This window comes from Citrus clementina, unplaced genomic scaffold (assembly GCF_000493195.1).
Source record: "Citrus clementina cultivar Clemenules unplaced genomic scaffold, Citrus_clementina_v1.0 scaffold_9, whole genome shotgun sequence".
Classification (NCBI taxonomy): Eukaryota; Viridiplantae; Streptophyta; class Magnoliopsida; order Sapindales; family Rutaceae; genus Citrus; species Citrus x clementina.
The window spans coordinates 4389710-4410316 of NW_006261964.1; the positions used below are offsets into that span (position 1 = coordinate 4389710).

At 36.9% G+C, this 20607-nt stretch overlaps 1 protein-coding gene and 2 pseudogenes across 1 annotated transcript; all 3 read left to right on the top strand.

Annotated features, from left to right (window-relative positions):
* The first annotated feature begins 459 nt into the window (after window positions 1-459).
* Window positions 460-3399, top strand: LOC112096760 (annotated as a pseudogene).
* A 3794-nt stretch (window positions 3400-7193) lies between these two features.
* Window positions 7194-9453, top strand: LOC18032397 (annotated as a pseudogene).
* Window positions 9454-12464: 3011 nt separating this feature from the next.
* LOC18032665 (3-ketoacyl-CoA synthase 11) lies at window positions 12465-15429 on the top strand. Its single transcript, XM_006420013.2, has 2 exons — window positions 12465-13253; window positions 14495-15429. Exons 1-2 carry the CDS (start codon window positions 12471-12473, stop codon window positions 15275-15277), a joined length of 1566 nt encoding a protein of 521 aa, XP_006420076.1. The 5' UTR covers window positions 12465-12470; the 3' UTR covers window positions 15278-15429.
* Window positions 15430-20607: the final 5178 nt, after the last annotated feature.

A 20607-nucleotide genomic window follows, 5' to 3' on the forward strand; every position in this document is an offset into this window, starting at 1 on the left:
TTCCTCACTCCACAAAATTTTCACCTCTATTCCCCAATAAATTTAGTGGGGTGGGGATGAGAATCCTCGAGAATGATTTCTCTATCCCCACCTTATTCCCTATTTATTTATTTTATAGTAAGTATAGATATATAATTTCAGTAAATTAAAAATTAGAGACTTAAAATAAAATTATCACCATATTATAAAGTATTTATATTATTTTAAAAAACTCCTAAAAGTTTAAAACAATATCTTAAAATGATATCAAAATTGAAAAATATTTGAAAAGAGCAGCACCATAAAAGAGAAAAAAAAACATAACAATATTTTAGAGTCGAAAAATAATTATATTGTAAAGTTTTCTTTTAGTTATATCATGTTTATATTACATAAAAATAAAAATAAAATTTATTAATTGACATTATATTTTATAAAACAAGAATTATTAAACAAGAATTAAAAAAATATGTATATATAATGGGGATTGAGGTGGCCGGTGGGGGTGGGATGGGGAATATAAAACCAAACTCCACCCCGTTAAAAATTTGGAATTATTTTTTTCCCCATTCTCAACTCCATTCCCAAAAAATTATTCAAAATTTTCTCTATTTGGGTGGGGCTCCATGAGGCCCCAAACCCGTGAAAGATTTTACCATCCCTAAAATGAACATTAGAATTACTTGATGCTCTCCCTCAAGTTGTATGTGTCTCTAAATTTGCTCATTCTTATTGCTATTGAGAGGTTAATGAAATTTACCAAATAATTTTAGAGTTTGGTTTTTAATTCTTGAATTTTGAACTCGATGTTCTTTTTGTATCACTGGGTTACTTTAAAACAGATTGATGATTGGCGTGACATTGCGCTTCCTAAAGAGCTTTCTAAGGGACCTAGGGCTAGAACATTGGGTACGAATTCTTTAGTAACAGGTTTCGGGAGTGAGTTTGAGGCATTGGGCTCGATTAATAATGCTTTCCCTCGATCAGGGTAAGTTACATAAGGTGCATTTTTGTGTTGAATAAAAATGTATTTGGTTTACGGATTTTGATAATGACTTGGGGATAATGTGTTTTTTTTTGGTAGAGTGGGGTCTGCTTCTTCTGCTACCGACTCGTTATTACAGAAGAATGCGGCTGGAGTTCGTTCTTCAGAGTGGTGGTTTGATGAAGACGGTTTCTTTAATCTAGACGATGAGGGGCGAGCAGAGAAGCAGCAGTGTGCTGTTGGTACCTCAAATATCGTTCGGAACTTTTCATTCATGCCAGAAAATGAAGTCATTGTGGCCCAACATCGGCATTGTTTGGAAACGATGTTCCAATGCATTGAAGATCATGTCACAGGTGAGAAGTAGTAATGTTGCCAAAAAATTTCATTGTGGATGTCTGTGGATAAGAAACATGAAATTGTGAATAAAGGATGTTTACACTAAGTGTCTTGATAATCACGGACTGTGGCTGACAAGATTTATGCTATTTGGATGAAGTCAAGAATCAGTGGAAAAATATGATAACAAAGATACAGCAGCTCATGTTTAGGAAGTCTATGGTTATCAGAAGATACCTTAACCGGTTGAAATTTTTTACCTGAAGCTTGAAGAAATTGGAAAACTGGAATAGCATCTCTTCGGTTAACTACAGATTCAGGATCATGAATTATTTTTCTTAACTTATAAATAGTCCCGCTTGCCACAAATGCAATGCTTTTACAAATCATCTCAAGTTTTGACCCGCTAAATCGCATTCTAGAAATTTGAATATGCTTTCAAGAGTGAAGAGTTTATGGAGACAGAGAACTAAAAGGTAAGATCTAAATATATGGGATAAGTTGGATGTGAAAAGGATACTGCAATTTGGAAGATAAATTTCTGTGTACTAGAGAAAGGAAAATAAGTATTTGAAGTTCAGGTCATTTTAAGTACGCTTCTTGATGGTTTTTTGACATTACATCTTTTCTTTTAATTCCTTTTCTATTTAGAAAACGAGGTGCACTTACAGTTCCTAGAGAAAATACATTTCTATCTATGTTATACTTTTGAATGTCTCTAAATTTTTGTTTTGTTGGCAGAGTATGAGGAACTTGTAACAAACGCCCTTGAGACAATTGTCAATTTGGCTCCGTTGCTTGATCTTTGAATTGTTAGCTCATCAAAGCAGTCTTACATCAAAATAACGTAAGATATTTATCTTCATCTTATCTTTATCACGTGGCACTCCACTTTGTATAACTTATGTTGTCTAGTTCTTTAATACCTTCTACCAGGCAGAGAGAAACGAGCGGTTGAAGCCATCATGGGGATTCTGGGATCACCTTTCAAAGCCTGGCATTGTGCGGCTACTGAATCACTTAGGCGTTTGATAATAAATTCTGATAATGAGCCTTTTCTTCTTCCATTTGCTCCATAGGTTAATACCGTTGTTTAAAATTATGTCTTATGTATATGAGTTATTTATCATGAGTGCCTATGAACATTTTAGATACATAAGCGTTTGGCTGATCTTATGAGCTTAGCATTTGATGCACAAGCTGCTGCTGTTGGTGCACTTTATAACCTTGCAGAAGTTAATGTGGACTGCAGATTGAAGCTTGCTAGTGAGAGATGGTGATTTCCTACGTTATAGCAATGCAAAAGGAAATATTAGTTAGAATTTTGCTGTTTTATATTTTGTCTCTGAAATGATTTTACTCTCCACCTTCAAACCTCAGGGCAATTGATCGTCTACTGAAAGTGATCAAGACACTGCATCCAGTGCCAGAAGTTTGCAGGAAGGCAGCAATGATACTTGAGAGTCTTGTCTCCGAGCCTCAGAATAGGGTCTTACTGCTTGCATACGAGAATGCATTTGCAGAGATGCTTTTCTCAGATGGCAGATATTCTGATACATTTGCTAGGATATTATACGAACTTACATCTATAGACCAAACAACAAAGTAGCATCTGCATGTAGCATTTGGGGATGTAGCTGACTCTCTGCATCATTCATATATTTTGCTGGGACTTAAACTTCCGCTGTATCTCATGCAGCGCTTTATTACAGGCGTACCCATATAATATAATCAATTTCTACTCTGACAGGGCTATACAATTATAGAAAATGCTAGGCTTAGAATCAATTTATGATAGATTAATTTAATAGAATCCCTCTGTCAGCTACACAACTCAATCTATTCAGAAAATTATGTACGAGTGTATGAAATAGTACCTATCGTCGTCAGTGGTCGCGTCGGTGGCGGTCTTGTTGTCGGCGACGTCGTTCGAGAGAAGGAAGAAAATGACGACGGAAGGAAATGCTAGAGGAGTCTGGAGGGATAAGGTGGAGGGAGCTAAAAGTTTTAGATCTACTTTTCCTCTTTCTCTGTTCTCCTTTATTTTTTATTTTTTATTTTTTGGATGGAAAGCGCGAGAGTTGAGGAGAGCTAAAATGGCAGCATGGGCTGCCGTTCTATCCTCTTTTTCTATCGTTCTTCTATATGGCTAGCACAACTCTTATTTTTTAATAAAAGAAAGGTCTTTTCAACTTGCCTTCAAAGTTCACGTTAACTCTATTTCTCTACGCTTTTTATTCAAAATTAAAATTACACCAGAGATTGTGAGAGAAGTGGTTCACAAAATGTTGTAGAGGCTTAATTTTTTTGCTTAATTTTTTCTCACTTATAAAAAATAAATGAGTAAATGTAATATTTTCTATTTCGAAATATAAGTAGAGTAGACATCTCTAAAATATTAAAGAGACTTAGAATCTGAACAGTACTAGATAAAATTTAATGTTTGTAATCTGTGCAATAACCTCATGTAATTTTTTTTTTAAATCACACTAGAAATTTCAGTAAAATTTATTTCTCTCTCTTCTTTTTGTTTAATTTTTTGTAACTTATAAGATATGTTTCGTTGACTGGTTTGAGTTGAATTTTTTTTTTGCCCAACTTGATTAATAATAATATATTCCCTCATTTTGTAATGGTTCACTAATAATAATAATAATAATAATAAGAAAAATTATCCACCGACCATCTGTTCTTTCTAGTTTTTTAAAAAATACACATATCTTTTTTTTTTTTGGTTGATTTCCACTAGAAGTTACATTTTCTTGCACATTTCCACGTCTTTTTGTATTCTATTATAGCGTTGCTGATGTCATAGGGGTAATATTGTCATTTCACCTGCATAGCAAAAATCAACGTCATTTAAATGCGATAGAAAGAGAAAAAAAGGTAAAAATATTTCAGATTATTTTGTTTAACTTATTATCTAATTTCGAAATTGCAAAGAAAAATTGAAGTAATTTAATTTTTTTTTCATTTAATTAGGGTGAAATAGTAATTTTACATTAAGAGGTAAAATAGTCATTTTGTTAACATTCTATTAACTTCTCTCACAGAGTTTAGACGGCAGTGGAAAAATGATACATTTTATAACTTCAGGTGGAAATCAGCCAAAAACAAATGGGTGAAAGCTCGTTTCATCCCTATATTTTAATATTAGTACCCATTTAGTCCCTATATTTTTTAAAATGTATCAAAACATCCCTATTCTTAAATTATTGACATCCCTGTGGTTATGTTTTGTTTCATTTGACTTGCTTTTATAATATTATACCTTTTACAATAATATTTCTTTTTATGAAATTAATAAAAGAAAAAATTAAATTATCAATTTAATCCCAAAAATAAAATAAAAACAAAAAGAATGCATATTAATTTTTGTGAAAGCTTACATGTGTCCAAAAAAAATTTATTGTAAAAATAAATAAATTACTTTTTTTTGGACATTATTAAAAAAAATTAATATATTAACTCCTGAGCAGTGTGTTCCCAAAAAGTAACATATATTAATTTTGTTTCTATTTTATTTTTTGAGATTAAATTGATAATTTTTTCCTTTTTACTAATGCCCAAAAAAAATTATTGTAAGAGGGTAATATTGTAAAAATTAAGTCAAAAGCAACAAAAAGTAAGAGGAAATGTGCTAATAATTTAATGTTGGGGATGTTTTGAAGTATTTTAAAAACTTTAGGGACTAAACGGACACTAATATTAAAATATAGTGACTAAACGAGATTTTATCCAAAACAAATATATGTGTATTTTTTAAAAAGTCTAAAAAAATATGTGGTCGGTGGATAGTTGCCCTAATAATAATAATAATAACAGCAATAAAAAACTTGTGAGAGGAATTTTTGGAAAATTGAGAGTTATGTTATGTCGATTGCATTTAGAGAAATTCTTAGTGACACGGTTCTTACACGATGTGCATCTAATAAATTAAATAATCTCACCATATTATTGAGATTCATCAATATATGGCCACCACTTTGAGAGGAATTTTTCACAAAGTGAGTTAATGTGAATGATAAAATAGATGTTATTAATTTCATCAGCGTAAGTAAAGTTCTACTAATACAAGACGACTTTCATGTAATCGGCTATGAATAAACACTTGCACATGCAGTAATTCTAGGTTTGGAAAAAGGAGAGTTATCTTATGTTCTTAATTTTTGCATTTGGAGAAATTCTTAAGTGACAGGGTCCTTCATGTGAATTTTATGTCTGATCTAATTACGTACACAATGCCTTTCATAAAAAGGGGAAAAAAATTACAAAACAAGAAGCTTGTATTTTAGTGACGATCAAGAGCACTTGTATGAACCGAACCAATAAAGCTTCTGCTCACAGCGTTTTCCTTACAGAAAATATATACTAACCCAATAATGGTAGAGAAACATGAATTCTTACTGCTGCAGACTCGCACCCATTCTTTTAAGCTTTGTCTAGAGAGTGAGATATCACCGACCAAGATAAATTTTTTTAGGAATTTTTTTAATTCAAAATTTAGGATAATTTTATTATTAATTTCTCTTATTTACTTTTGTGTGGGGTTGAGATGGGATTGGATTGGGCTATCTACCATTATTCCTAATTAATAACTCTCAGATTAAAAGGCGATGACACATTCTTAATCGATTCATAAGTATATTGAAACCCATGCATATGCATTTAGGAAAATACCATTTGAACAGCAACAAGACAACAGGAAAATAGAAATGACAACATTATAATATGAACAATATTGTCATTTCGTATGCTACGGTGTTATTATAGCATGAACAGTACTTATATTTCTATCTTTCTATTGTCTTGCCCCTGTTCAAATAGTAGTTCTCATATATTTAACGTATTAAAGTTCGTCAGACATGTCATTAAAGAATTGGAAAATGCTACTTGCCCCGAGTCAAACCCCGGGTCAGACCCCGAAATTGCCCTAAACGACGTCGTTTTGTCGATGCCTTTTTTATGTTTTGATTCTCTATAAAACGACACCGTTTCGCTTAGAAAAGATAAAACCAAGGAAAACCCAACTGCTTTGTCTTCCTCTTCGTTTTACCCCTCTGCAAAAAACCCCCATCTCTCTCATTCACAAACCTCTTTCTTCATCTTCTTCACAAACCCTCCTCTACTCTCACGTCGACCTCCTCCTCAGCCATTTTCTTTCCTATGATGACGCATTAGACAACACGGCCACCCAAGAAATTTTTTGATTGTTGTGTATTGCAGGCAAAACAAAATTTTCTCATCAATATGGTTCTGTAGCTGGAGGTTATGCGTGGAGAACAAACCAAAATGATTCTCGTTTATGGATTCTTTTGTTTGCTCCAGCTTGTATATTTTTACCCTCTTGTTTCTTCGTTTTTTTTTCTTATTTAATATTGCTATAATTTTTATTTTGAAAGTAGCAAAGGCAATTGTGTAGTTATTAATTGGTAGAAGATGAAAGAACGAAAATGCAGGCAACTAAGAGCTTGTATGTTGTAATCTTACGAAATTGGATCTCTCTTTTTTTTCTTTTTTCTTTTTTTCTGGTGCCTGCACTCTTATTGCTTCATTTTGAAAAAAGAACAATGTATGTCTCTGTTGTTTTAAACTGGAGTTCGTTTTTGTTTACCCTTGTTAATTAATGTTGCAAATGATTTCTTGGTGACAAATCTGATGCTTTCGCAGCCTTAACCCAGTTAAAACGACGCCGTTTTAGCTGGGATGAAACAAAAAAAAAACGAAATTGAAACGGCATCGTTTTATTACTTTCGGGGTTTGACCCGGGATTTGACCCGGGGCAAATAGCAGAACTCTAAAGAATTTGACAGAGGTAGTTGCTCTCTCTCTCCGCCCTTTAAATTCTATTCACTTCTGAATACTGCAAGCCATCGCTTTTGCTTACACTTCCCCTTTCTTTTGTTGGCTTCCATTCATATACACTAGCTTCCGCTAGAATCCTCCTTAAGTTAATTTCCGAACTTTTATCCACACACACACACATGCATCTAAATGATTTTCTTAGTGGCTTTTTGGTTTGTTTTTGGCTATCAAATAATGGCTACTGATCAAGAAAAGAAGAACAATCTTCCCAATTCTTCTTATCCATCAAGCTCAAATATGTGAAGCTTGGTTATCACTATCTCCAATGCTTTATATCTCTTGCTTGTTCCACTCCAATGCATCGTTTTGACTCATCTCTCAACTTTAACAGTTGATGATTTCTTCGAGCTATATGGAACGAGCTCAGGTTCAACTTTGGGATACTGCTTTTATGCCTGGTTTCTCTTGTGTTTATATCGACCGTTTACCTAATGAGTCGCCCGAGAGAAGTTTACTTGGTGAACTTTGCTTGTTACAAGCCTGATAATCCATCTCAAATGTGCAGCGGAAAACTTTTCATGCAAATAGCTAGCAAAACTGGGATATTTTTAAAGGAAACTTCATCATTTTAGAAGAAAATTCTAGAGAGATCCGGGATGGGGAATATGGCATACGTCGCAAAAGCCATGTTGGACAAGCCAGCAGATAAGAAAAATATGGCGGAGGCAAGGAAGGAGACTGAGTCTGTAATAATCGGAGCAATCGATGAGCTCTTGGCCAAAACTGGGGTGAAGCCTAGAGATATTGGAATTCTTGTGGTGAACAGCAGCTTGTTCAATCCAATGCCATCTTTGTCAGCGATGGTTGTGAATCACTACAAGCTTAGAGGCAACATTTTGAGCTATAATTTTGGTGGTGTGGGTTGCAGTGCTGGTCTTATTTCTATCGACCTCGCCAAACAGCTTTTGCAGGTTTGTCTTCATTATTTCTGTTATTTACATTCCTCTAGTCTCTCAGAGTTCACGATAGTAATTAATGTAATGAAAAAATTGAGAAGTGTGGCAAAATATTTTTGGTGATCTATAGCATGCATTAATTGATCTCTTCTCAGGGCTATTTAGAACTAATGAAATCACGTGGGCCATCGGTACAATTGGTAGATTTTTTTTCCCCCTGATGAGTACGAATATTGATTGCCTTCGAACAAATGTCTCACTATATGAATGTATAGATCATCTAGGCTTTTTCACACAACAGTTTAATGCTATGCGGGTACTTGGCATAGCAAACGTAAAGTCTCCTTCCTATATGCGTAAAGGACAATAAATTTTCATTGATTAATTATTAGTTATTTTTAGCGTGAATTAAATTTCCTATAAGAATTTTTAAAAAAAATCTGAAAAATAATATAATTTTAGATGACCGGATTTAATGTCAATTATTTTGGGAAATTTTTATTAATTTTGAAGCCACGAGAATAAAATAATTTTCATTGTACATAACAGTTGCCACCCAACTCGTGTGCTTTAGTGGTGAGCACAGAGAACATCACTATGAATTGGTACGCTGGCAATGACAGATCCATGCTTCTCACAAACTGCTTATTTCGATTGGGTGGAGCTGCGATCCTTCTCTCCAATCGATCATCTGATCGCCGCCGTTCAAAGTACGAGCTAGTTCACACCCTCCGCACGCACAAGGGCGGCGACGACAGAAGCTGTAATTGTGTCTCACAACAAGAAGATGAGTCCAAAAGAATTGGAGTCAAAATCTCAAAAGACCTGATGGCCGTTGCTGGAGAAGCCCTTAAAACTAATATTACCACACTGAGCAACTCTTGTTTACCGCAACTTTAGTTGGAAGAAAGATCTTTAAAATGAAAATCAAGCCCTATATTCCCAATTTCAAGTTGGCTTTTGAGCATATCTGCATCCGTACTGGAGGGAGAGCTGTGCTGGATGAGGTAGAGAAGCATCTCAAACTCAATGAATGGGTTATGGAGCCTTCAAGAATGACTCTCTACAGATTTGGGAACACTTCAAGCAGTTGTTTGTGGTATAAATTGGCTTACTTTGAGGCCAAGAGAAGAATTCGGAAAGGTGACAGGACTTGGCAGATAGCATTCGGATCAGGATTCAAGTGCAACAGTGCTGTGTGGCGTGCGTTGAGGACAATCAATCCTGCTCATGAGAAGAATCCTTGGATGGATGAAATTGATAACTTTCCAGTTCACGTGCCAAAAGTTATGCCAATTGATTTTTAATGGTTGGACGCTGGGGAAGTTTATGCCAATTTAGTAACTATTTATGTATGATTTTGTTGTAATAATTAATGCTGCAGTCTTAGAGAAGTGGTGTATCTCTTTCACAGTTTAGTAGAATGCATGTAGAATTTTAAATTTCAATAATTCTAAGATCTCCTCCTTAATTAAGTGATCGCCGAGTATCATGTTGATGGGTTGATCAAATTGTGATTGACACTGGGAAATTCTAGAACATTAACTTAAAAGGAACATATCAATCGCCATAATCTTGATTGAGAAACATACAAGGACTAATTGATTTTATACACCCAAAACAACTCATTCTTTCCTGCTCGGTTGGATATGCATCTTTTACTTCAGAAACGGAAACAGAGAGATCATCCGGAAAGCATGCTAGTGATATATTTGAATGATGTTTAAATGCTGGTAAGTAAATATGACATGGGATTGATGCTGAAAATTCAATTTAAATGAAAAACTATAAAAAAAAAAAAAAATACACATTTGAAGAGCAAATCCATCTTTCAAAAAATTTCAAGCAACTAGGTAGAACGACTAAAATTAAAACTAAGCAAAATTCATTCACCAAAGAGATGAGGAAGGACGAGAGTAGATGCTATTTTTTTCAGACTGACAAGTAAATTCTATTTGAAAGAAATATTGGAGCCATTTGGTTTCTCTCCATTGTACATAAGAGATATACCCTTATACGCAACACTGTTCCCCATTCACGTTGACAGGGAGGCATATCAAACTTGATAATAAATAGGGAGACAAGATATGACATTAAAGAAAGTAAAAACTGATATCACAACAAGTAATTAACTATTATAAACCCGATAATCTACCTCAAATGGAGCCAGACCAGACTGTCCATCCAAATCCAGAGCCGATATACCCATGATCAATTGAAACAAAGGCTTAGCAGTACAATAAGCAGCCAGAAACCCCAACATGTAATTATAGAGTTTCGACTTCAAACAAAACCTTTGGACTTTAAAATCTTTCTTGATCAACCATATTCTGTAGAAACACAGGCCCATAAGAATCAAATGGGAAACGGAGACCACCAAAGAATCAGTGGCACAAGGTATGTATGCACCAAAGGCATTGTCCACAACCTTTGTCCACACCCCATTTGCCACCGGTCGACAATACCAATCCAACGGCTTGAGAGCCATGATCTTTGCACTTTCCTATCACTACAATTCACCAACTATGCATAATCCAGTACCCTCTCAATTCTTCTTTGCAACAAAATTGAGTTGACTTTCTAAAGTACAGTCTCTGCGACAAAACAAGCTCATGTTTAGTATCAACAGCGTTAAAAAATAACATACAATTTAAAAGAAACCGGAAATAGAAAATTTATATAGGAAATTTAAAATTTAAACAAGCCTGTGTTTAGTATCGCCAACTCGGTCATGAGTTTATTTTTTGATTTTTTTAATTTTAAATACCTTTTTATGAAATTACCCTCACATATAATAAGATACCAAATGAAATATAGATAGTAGGAAAGATATCTAATAATACATTACTACTTTTTGCACTGTCAACACGGTAAATGTTGGGGGAGGTGCTAAAAATTAAAAAAAAAAAAGAATGTGTTAGAAAAAGAATGTTACATTTTCAATAATTTGTCATTAATACTCTTATTTTATACTAAAACCTATCAGAAGTCACTATCCAATGACTAAAATGAAGTGAGTCTATTCATGATTTCAGATGCATGCAATCAAACAAAATTAAGCATTTAAAATCTTTCCAGGGGGTAGTTGCTCAATTGCTTTTTCTCTCTCCGACCTATAAATTTCATTAACATTTATGTCATCCCATACATGGAAATTCAAAGTTAGCTTCTGCTTATAAATTTCTCTGGGCCATAGCTGCTGCTCCTTCAACTACTACATTTGTAAAAACCCTATCTGGCATTGACTTTTCATATAGTGGACCTTTAGGGATTTCTTTGAGGCACTACTAAAAGTTAGGATTTTCACCTTGCTAGTCCCTGCTATTTATTACAAATTAAATTTAAAAAAAATCCTCCAAATTTCTTTTTTGCCACTTGGGTCCATTGACCCACCTTGACACGTAGTTGTACTAACACATTAATAGAAAAAAAAAAATGATTTTCCGTCAATTTCTCTCCTAAACCCTAAACAAATCAATATAAGTTCTTGAAATATGAACAAAACAATCCATCAATTAAACAAAAAAATCAAATTACCATACTTATGCAAATAAACTAAATCTATCAAAATGCTAAAAAAAATGAAAAACTCAAAATAGCTTGCGAATTGCGTTGGAGTTGGGCATGAAGCTTGGTGAGTGACGTAGCATTTGCAAGACTAAGAGCAGTTGCGCTCGCATATGTGATTAGCAATGCTGATCTGGGAGAATAAATTGATAGAACCGTGATGGAATAATAAAAACTCGGTACTAATTAAGTATACTTAGTTCCTTAAAAGAAAAAAGTAAACTGGTATTAATTTATTACAATTCCAGTTAACGCTTTGTTTTTTTATAACGTTTTTTAATATGTGGCAGCGTAAGATTTTATGATGTCGTTTTGAGACTTAATTTGATGCTTAATGATAAGTTTTTATTGTACTGACTGAACATGAAATTTTTTTTTTAAAAAAAATGATAAATTGGAGATGATTTTTTTTTTTTGGGTTTTAGTATGAGTACGTAAGTTTTATTGTCAGGAAATATTTAGAACATGTAGGAGAGCAAAGCACGCTAAATTTGATGTCCGTTTTTTTGTCTTTAAAAAAGATTCTAGGTATATTTAACATCAGTTTAAAGCTGTATTAGCTCATTCTCCAAAAGGAAAAAGTGTTATTAACTCCATATTAATAATCCTCCACGATCAACTACTTAAGTTTTAATTAAAATAAAACTAAAAGGACTTGGTTGGCACGAATTACAAACTATTAAATTTTGCATTTTCAGTAAACAAAAGGGACCGTAGTGCAATTATGCTTTCTCTTTTAACTTCTGAACTTTCATGGCTACTAATTAAGTGCTCATTTCTATATATGTAGGTGGTTTGCTCAATATGGGTTTCATTCTGCATTTTGCTGTCAAATAACAATGGCTAGTGGGAAGCAACAAAACTTACAAAATGAGAAGCAACAAAACTTACAAAATGAACCAAAGCAGAAGAATCTTCCCAACTTCTTCGTATCCATCAAGCTCAAATACGTTAAGCTTGGTTACCACTATCTGATCTCCAACGCTCTTTATCTCTTGCTCGTCCCACTCCTTTGCATTCTTTTAACTCATCTTTCAACTTTAACTGTTGATGATTTCATTCAGCTATGGAACGAGCTTCGGTTCAATTTCCTGACACTGCTTGCATGCTTGGTTTCTCTTGTGTTTATATCAACCATTTATTTAATGAGTCGGCCAAGAACAGTTTACTTGGTAAACTTTGCATGTTACAAGCCTGACCCATCTGAGATGTGCAGTGCAGAACGTTTGTTTCGAATGGCTGCCAAAAATGGTTATTTTACTGAAGAATCTTTAGCGTTTCAAAAGAAAGTCGTGGAGAGATCAGGGATTGGGAAAATGTCAGGTGGCCCAAAATCTTTGTTCGACAACCCATTGGATAACAAAAATATGGCGCTGGCAATGAAGGAGACAAAGGCTGTAATAGTTGGTGCAATTGACGAGCTCTTGGCCAAAACTGGGGTTAAGCCTAGAGATATTGGGATTCTTTTGGTGAACAGCAGCTTGTTTAATCCAACACCATCTTTATCTGCCATGGTTGTGAATCACTACAAGCTTAGAGGCAACATTTTGAGCTATAATCTTGGTGGTATGGGTTGCAGTGCTGGTCTTATTTCTATTGACCTCGCCCGAAGGCTTTTACAGGTTCGTCACTATTATCTCTCTTGTCTGTCTCAGCTTCTTTATTTATTCATTTATTTTTCCTTTTAATGGCATTAAATAGTTCTTCAGCTCTCTAGTCATGGTATTAGAAATTATATATAAATTCAATCTTGGTCATTTTACGCCTTTGCCGAGGGGTGAATCGATCCCTTAATCAAAGTGAGAGGGCATAAATTCGGGTATCGTCTTGGGGGACTACTCAACTTAAAAAAAATATATATTTTCATAAAACAAGTAGAGATCTCACTGCTTAGTTGGTGTAGATTCGAGCTATGCTTAGCAGACCTTTATCTATTGAGAGAGACTGTAATCTACAAAAAAATATTTACTTTGTGCCTGTTTAAATAATTTATCTGGTTGTATATTGTAATGATTTATATGTATATCGATCCGAAGATCCACTTAAATATACATTATTTCTATTTGTTAAGAAAAAGGTAAAAAACCTTACTTGTCTATGAATCAATGTCTCAAAAAATTTAAGGATACGTTTATCTTGGCATAAATCAATTAGATCTAGATTTCTTATACATGTACGAAGAAAGTTGTTAAAAAGAAAGAAATTATCTCTCTCATTCATCCTTATTAGTATATCTACGGACTGTTAGTGATTTAAAATCGCAATAAATATAGACACATATATTCCGTCCTATTATTAGTGGCCGTAACCGATCCATGACTGGCATTACTTATTTTACGAATCCCCCGGAAAAATACTATTCTGTTCAACTCAATCAACAGTCTTTCAAACTGAGAAAAAAATAAAAACTGACACGGGGTAGGTGTATTGCCTGGGCATATTAAAACTTGTCATTTGTGCATATTTAATGTGTACCACAATCCCTAATTTCACAATTTAAAATTATAAATTTTATAAATTCAAAGTAGAAAAATTAATGGCCCCATCGGGGACCAGACCTTCACAAACGAATGGCTGTGGTTCACGAAATGGTACTTCCGTTCCGCACAAATTTCTCTTCTCAAACTGTGTACGACTTCATTTTCCAGTCTGCATAAGTGTGCACCCAACACAATGTCACACTCTTAAATACCACGTCAGTACCATGTTAATGCTACAATGAATAATTAATTAATGTTCGGAGAGCACAACGTAGCTTGAGTCTCTTTCATTTGTTTAATTATATGTATACATGGTACAATAATTTCATTGATCTTTTAATGACCTTTGAAGACTCAGTCAACTTGTGTATATCATGTAACAGGTAACACCAGACTCTTATGCTCTAGTGGTAAGCACTGAGAACATAACTATGAATTGGTATGGCGGCAACGACCGATCCATGCTTCTCACAAACTGCCTATTCCGATTGGGTGGCGCTGCAATCCTCCTCTCCAACCGCTCATCCGATCGCCGCCGTGCAAAGTATGAGCTACTTCACACCCTCCGCACACACAAGGGTGCCGATGACAAAAGTTATAACTGTGTTTCACAACAAGAAGATGAGTCCAAAAGAATTGGAGTCAAAATCTCAAAAGACCTAATGGCTATTGCTGGAGAAGCCCTTAAAACTAATATCACCACCCTCGGACCGTTGGTTCTTCCAATGTCTGAGCAACTCCTGTTTTCCCTGACTTTGGTTGCAAGAAAGATCTTTAAAATGAAAATCAAGCCCTATATTCCCGATTTCAAGTTGGCTTTTGAGCATTTTTGCATCCATGCTGGAGGGAGAGCTGTGCTAGATGAAGTAGAGAAGCACCTCAAACTCAATGAATGGCTTATGGAGCCTTCAAGAATGACTCTTTACAGATTTGGGAACACTTCAAGCAGTTGTTTGTGGTATGAATTGGCTTACTTTGAGGCCAAGGGAAGAATTCGGAAAGGTGACAGGACTTGGCAGATAGCATTCGGATCAGGATTCAAATGCAACAGTGCTGTGTGGCGTGCATTGAGGACTATCAATCCTGCTCATGAGAAGAATCCTTGGATGGATGAAATCGATAACTTCCCAGTTCATGTGCCAGAAGTTATACCAATTGATTTCTAATCGTTGGGGAAGTTTAGTTTCTGTCAACTTTGATTCATGTTTATGTCTGGTTTTGTTGTAATAATGCTAAACTCGTAGAGAACTGAAAAGTGACGAGAGTATTTCTCTTTCTATGATATGGTTTAATTTCAAAGTTGCAATATGAAGAGTGTTGGTGCAAATTTTGTCCCAATTTATTATGTGAAAATTCCAACTGATGACGATCCTCTTAGGACTTGGGTTTCTCTTTGCTGGATTTGACGATGATAAGTTTATCTTTTGGGCCGATCTTAATGGGCATTTATATATCATCTTCTGAGTTCACTTCCTTAGATAATGAGAATGTGTTTGTCCAGTAATACTCTATAAACACAAAAAAAAGATCAAAGAGCCGGCTTTACTGGTGTAAACCCTCCGCCGATTAAGTCGGTCATTGGACTTTTGGAAATGTAAATTTAGAAAGAGAAAGATTAGAGAGTTCTAGTTAGTGTTTTTTCTTTTGAGTCCATTTTTTTCTTATTTTTTAGTGAGAAAGAAAGGTATATTTATGAGCGAATTTGATTTGACTTGAGTTCTAGTTATTTTCATGACAAGTGTCATTATTCTTATCATATTTGGCAACACTTGTTTGTTTGTTTGTTTGTTTGTGCCCACGTTAATTGACATATGAATGTGCAAACTTGTTTATAGATTTAAGAAAGAAGTGTTTTAACGTTAGGTTGTTTTTACTAAAACTCTGGGATGATGGGAACCTTAGAACCTAAGAGATTTATTCTAAGTAGTTTGTCTGAGGATAGGAGCCTAGAACCTCGATATCTTTTGGGTTTTGAAGTCTCATCATCTAAGAGAATTATCCTAAGTGGTTCGTCTTATGATAGGATCCTAGGACTTTAAAACCTTTTAGCCTTGGACTTTGGGACTCTTTAAACTTTGAAACCTTGTTACTTAGGAAGATTATTCTATGTGGTTTGTTCACCATTTTGCAGGCTTAATTGAGAGTAAATTTATTAGACGGGCCTTATTGAGATTAAATTTATTTGGATTTTGATTGGGCTTATTCTATTTTTTGTCCAACAAAGAGAATAGTAAGATATTTATTTAAATGTTTTAATAGATTCAGCAAATTTTGATTAACAGTTCTTGCTTTTATTTATGCACTTCGACTTTTGAAAACATCCAAAAGGATCTATAGATGAAATTTATAAGCTCATCCCATGTAACTTAGTTTACAGTCAGGCCATTATTCGGGTGGTCCCAACATATGGCGTTGACTTTTTTAAGTTACATGGCCATGGCCCAAGATATTAACATTGAGTTGAAGGTTTACAAACAATGAGATGACGAAAGAGAGGTGATATTTTACACCTCAATTTTTCTTATCAATCTCTATTATTTAGTTAATTTTATTTACATTTAAAATTATTTTTATTAAATGATAAAAATATGATAAAAATTTTCCAAAAATTCTATCCACCTTTCACCACTATTGTCACTGCCTAAACCACCATTTGTTTTATCACTCATTACAATCTCAACTGCTTTTATTACTAACTCATTTTCATTATCTGTCATTCATTCCATTTAATTTAATGATTTTTTGATTTCCATATTAAAATTATTCTTTACCTCTTTTCATTTGATGTTATTTTAATTTTGATACTATCATATCAATCTCACTAAAATCAATTCAAATAAATGAGGAGTTTTGGTCCCAATTGATGGAAAATTTGCTAGTGCTAGTAAGGTCAGTCCAGAATTAAAGTTTAGTGTCGCAGGTGGCTAGATTTTTTTAAATTGTATTTTTTTAATTTTTTTATTGTTTAACAAAGGTTGTAGAAATAAGTGAGAAATCTATGCTAACACTATTATTCACTACTTACCACATGTATATGTGTGTCATTATAATTAGTTTAAATATATGTATAGAAAGGAGCAAATAAAAGATGAACAATGCTCCTAGAGTACTTAAGAATTTTTCCAGAAATTGGTGTTAAGCAAATAAAAGCACCAGGTCGGCCATGCTATTATTTCCACCCCGGCATGAATCACCTCAGCCAAATGGTACGAGCAGAACAGGGGGCAACATGAGCCGAGCACAGACGAATACTGACCAGAGGTATATACCGAGCCGATACCCGTCCCCCAAAAAGCGAAAACACGATCTCACAGAATCGCGGCAGTTGCGCTTTCCCAGAACCGTTGCGGGAGACGCGAGATCCCACGTTTGTCCATAACGCAGCAGTTAGAGTCCCATGAGGGGCTGCCACTACCCGAAAAAGGTGGGATGAAGGGCAAACGGAAACGTGAGGACAGCGGCTATAAAAGAAGAAGAAATCGACGAAGAATGGGACAGAAAATCTGGGAGAGGGAAAACGCTGCCAAATTGCAACCAGGCCATTTCCTTACAAATTTCTAACAAATTTCTTAAATCCAAATTACACTGTTTTCCCGTAAACACCTTATGCTAACTTAGGCATCAAAGGGTTTACGCCGGCAAAACCACCGGCGTCTCTGACCCATTTTTGTGAACGCAGATCTAGTGAGAGAAAGGAGGGTGATTCCAACCCTAGTGGTTCGAGCAAACAGTCGATAACATAAATGTTGGTGACAGAATCTGGTCGGTCCAAGGGCGAGCAGATTTCAGCATCAACATTTTGGCGCCGTCTGTGGGGAGCTGGATAAAAAACTACCACCGAATTAGGAAGTACCGGAGAAACAGCGAACGGTTAGACATGGATGTGACGAGGAAGGACGCTTTGATGGAGGATAACGAAGCTGGGGAGACAATCACTCTTCGGGAGATTGCAAATGAAGCCCAGGAGAGGGTGATGCAAGATTAATTAGAACGGATGGAGAGACAAATGGAGACTCTCACGACCATACTATACGAGCTGAGGGATGAACGGAGAAGAGATTGTGAAACCCCCGCGAGGAGAGATGATGTTGGAACGGAACCTAGCCTCCGGAGGCGTAGGGTCGAGGAAATCCCTCCGCTGGCAGACCAACCTAATGGGGTGCATCCCCACAGAAGCACTAGCCGGGTTCCAGGAGAACGATTAAATGAAGGAAGGGACCAACTTCTCCCCGGACAGGTATTGGAAGTCAATAGCCGAGGGGCCAGTGCTGACGAAGGAGAGCTCAGACAGCGGTTGCATAATGCCGAGCTGGAACGAGACCAGATAGCTGCACGTGACCATGGCCGTGCCATTGAATTGGAGGGGGAAGTGCGCAGATTGGCACAGGTGATGGAGGAGATACAGGGCAGGAGAAAGCCCCCGAGCTGGAGGATAATGCTAGATGAAGAATCTCCATTATCAACCGAGATCATGGGTACCGTAATCCAAAAAGACTTCCGCTTCCCCGACCTCAAATACTCCGGGCGAAGTGACCCGCTGGTGCACATCGAGCGTTTTAAAGACATGACGGGTGTGCAGGGGCTGACACCGGCTCAGAGGTGCAGGGTGTTCCCATTGACACTGGAGGGACGAGCTCGAGAATGGTATCGCAAGTTGCCCCGAGGAAGTATAAAGGGGTACGAGCAGATGTGCCAGGAGTTGGCCGAACAGTTCCGAGGAGCAGTAGCCCCAGAAGACGACATGATGGAACTGATGGGGATAAAACAGCATGAGCATGAGTCCCTACGGGATTTTGTAAAGCGATACCACCGAGCTGTACTTGATTTGGGAGCTTTCAATCACCCGCAGGCGTTGAGGGGATTAAAGGAGGGTGTGAGGATAGGCCGGCTATGGTATAACCTGAGAAGCCCCCTAGTGCAGAGTTATTCAGCAGGGTATGAGCAGGCAAAGAGGGACATCGAAATCGAAGAAGAAAAATCGGCAAGGATAAAGAGTGAACAGCTGGAGGAGCTGAGACGAAAGGAAAGGAGAGCTCCGAGTGGGAGCGGGTCGGGAAAGCGAGTTGGGGAATCCTCAGTAAGGGGTAGCTCGGTCCCGCCCTTACCCCATAGCTCCGAGATCACAACAGTTCCAGTACAACCGGGCTCAACCTCCGCATCCCCCATTCCCGGATCGACAGCGAGAATTCCGGCAGATGGCTGCCGACCCCTATCACAACACTCCCAGAGCATTACATACAACCAATTCCAGGGCTAGACGACCAGATCAGTCAGCGACTATGCCAGCCCGAGGTGACGTTCATGATAGCCGAGCAGTTCAGCTGGTAGACCAGAGCTTGGCATATAGACAATACACTCCATTAAAGATCTCCATGGAGGAAGTGTATGAGAGGATCGAGGGACGAGGCCTGCTGTACCCTCCAGCCCCAATAACAAAACCGACTCACCGACGGGATAAGAGCAGATTCTGCAAGTTCTACGACACTCACGGTCACACTATCAGCCAATGTCGGGACCTGAAAATTCAGGTGGAGGATTTAGTGAGGAACCGTTACTTGGACGAGTATGTAGATGGAATGTCCCCTATCATAGAATCACAGTACCCACAGGATGTAGGAGTTGAGAGGGATCTAGAACGTGAACAGCCGACCATCCGTGTGATAGCAGGAGGGCCAACATTGGCCGGGGACTCGAACAAAGCACGGAAGAACTATGGGAGATACGCCATGACTGGCAAAGAGGTGCTTTTAAATTTGCCAGCGGCCAAGAAGGCAAGACTGCTGCAAGTTCTCATTATGTGGACGGAGGATGACGAAGAAGGCATTCTATATCCTCACGAGGATGCACTGGTGATTAAGGCATTGGTGGCTGGTACAGAATTGCGGTGAATATTGGTAGACACGGGCAGCTCAGTAGACATTCTGTTTAAGTCGGCCCTAAATGATATAGGGATTTCAGATTTGAAGCTGGAGCGGACGAATACATCCTTGAAGGGGTTTGGAGGGGGATGGTTAACTCCCATGGGGGTCATTGAACTCCCGATTACTGTGGGGACAAAGCCATTTGAAAGAATGATGATGCTGGACTTTGTCGTGGTAGAGGAAAGAAGTCCTTACCAGATGATATTGGGGAGACCGTTCATGAGAATAAGCCAATGCGTAATGTCCACGCATTATCTGGCACTAAAATACAGAATAAACGGAGTTGTGGGTGTAGTAAAGGGTGACCAGAGAATGGCCAGGAGCTGCTATGCTACAGCGGCCAAGGAAACACTGCAAGTTACCTCTCTAGATAACCGAAGGGATTCAAAGAACGGTCGCCAGGAACCTGTTGAGAAGCTGGAGGAAGTTGTTGTAAGCAGGAATGACCCTAGCAGAGTGGTTAAGGTCGGATCAGAATCGGGCGAGGCAATAAAAGGCGAGCTGGTAAAGTGTCTACAGTCCCATGCAGACATATTTACCTGGTCTCATGAGGATATGCCAGGTATTAATCGCGG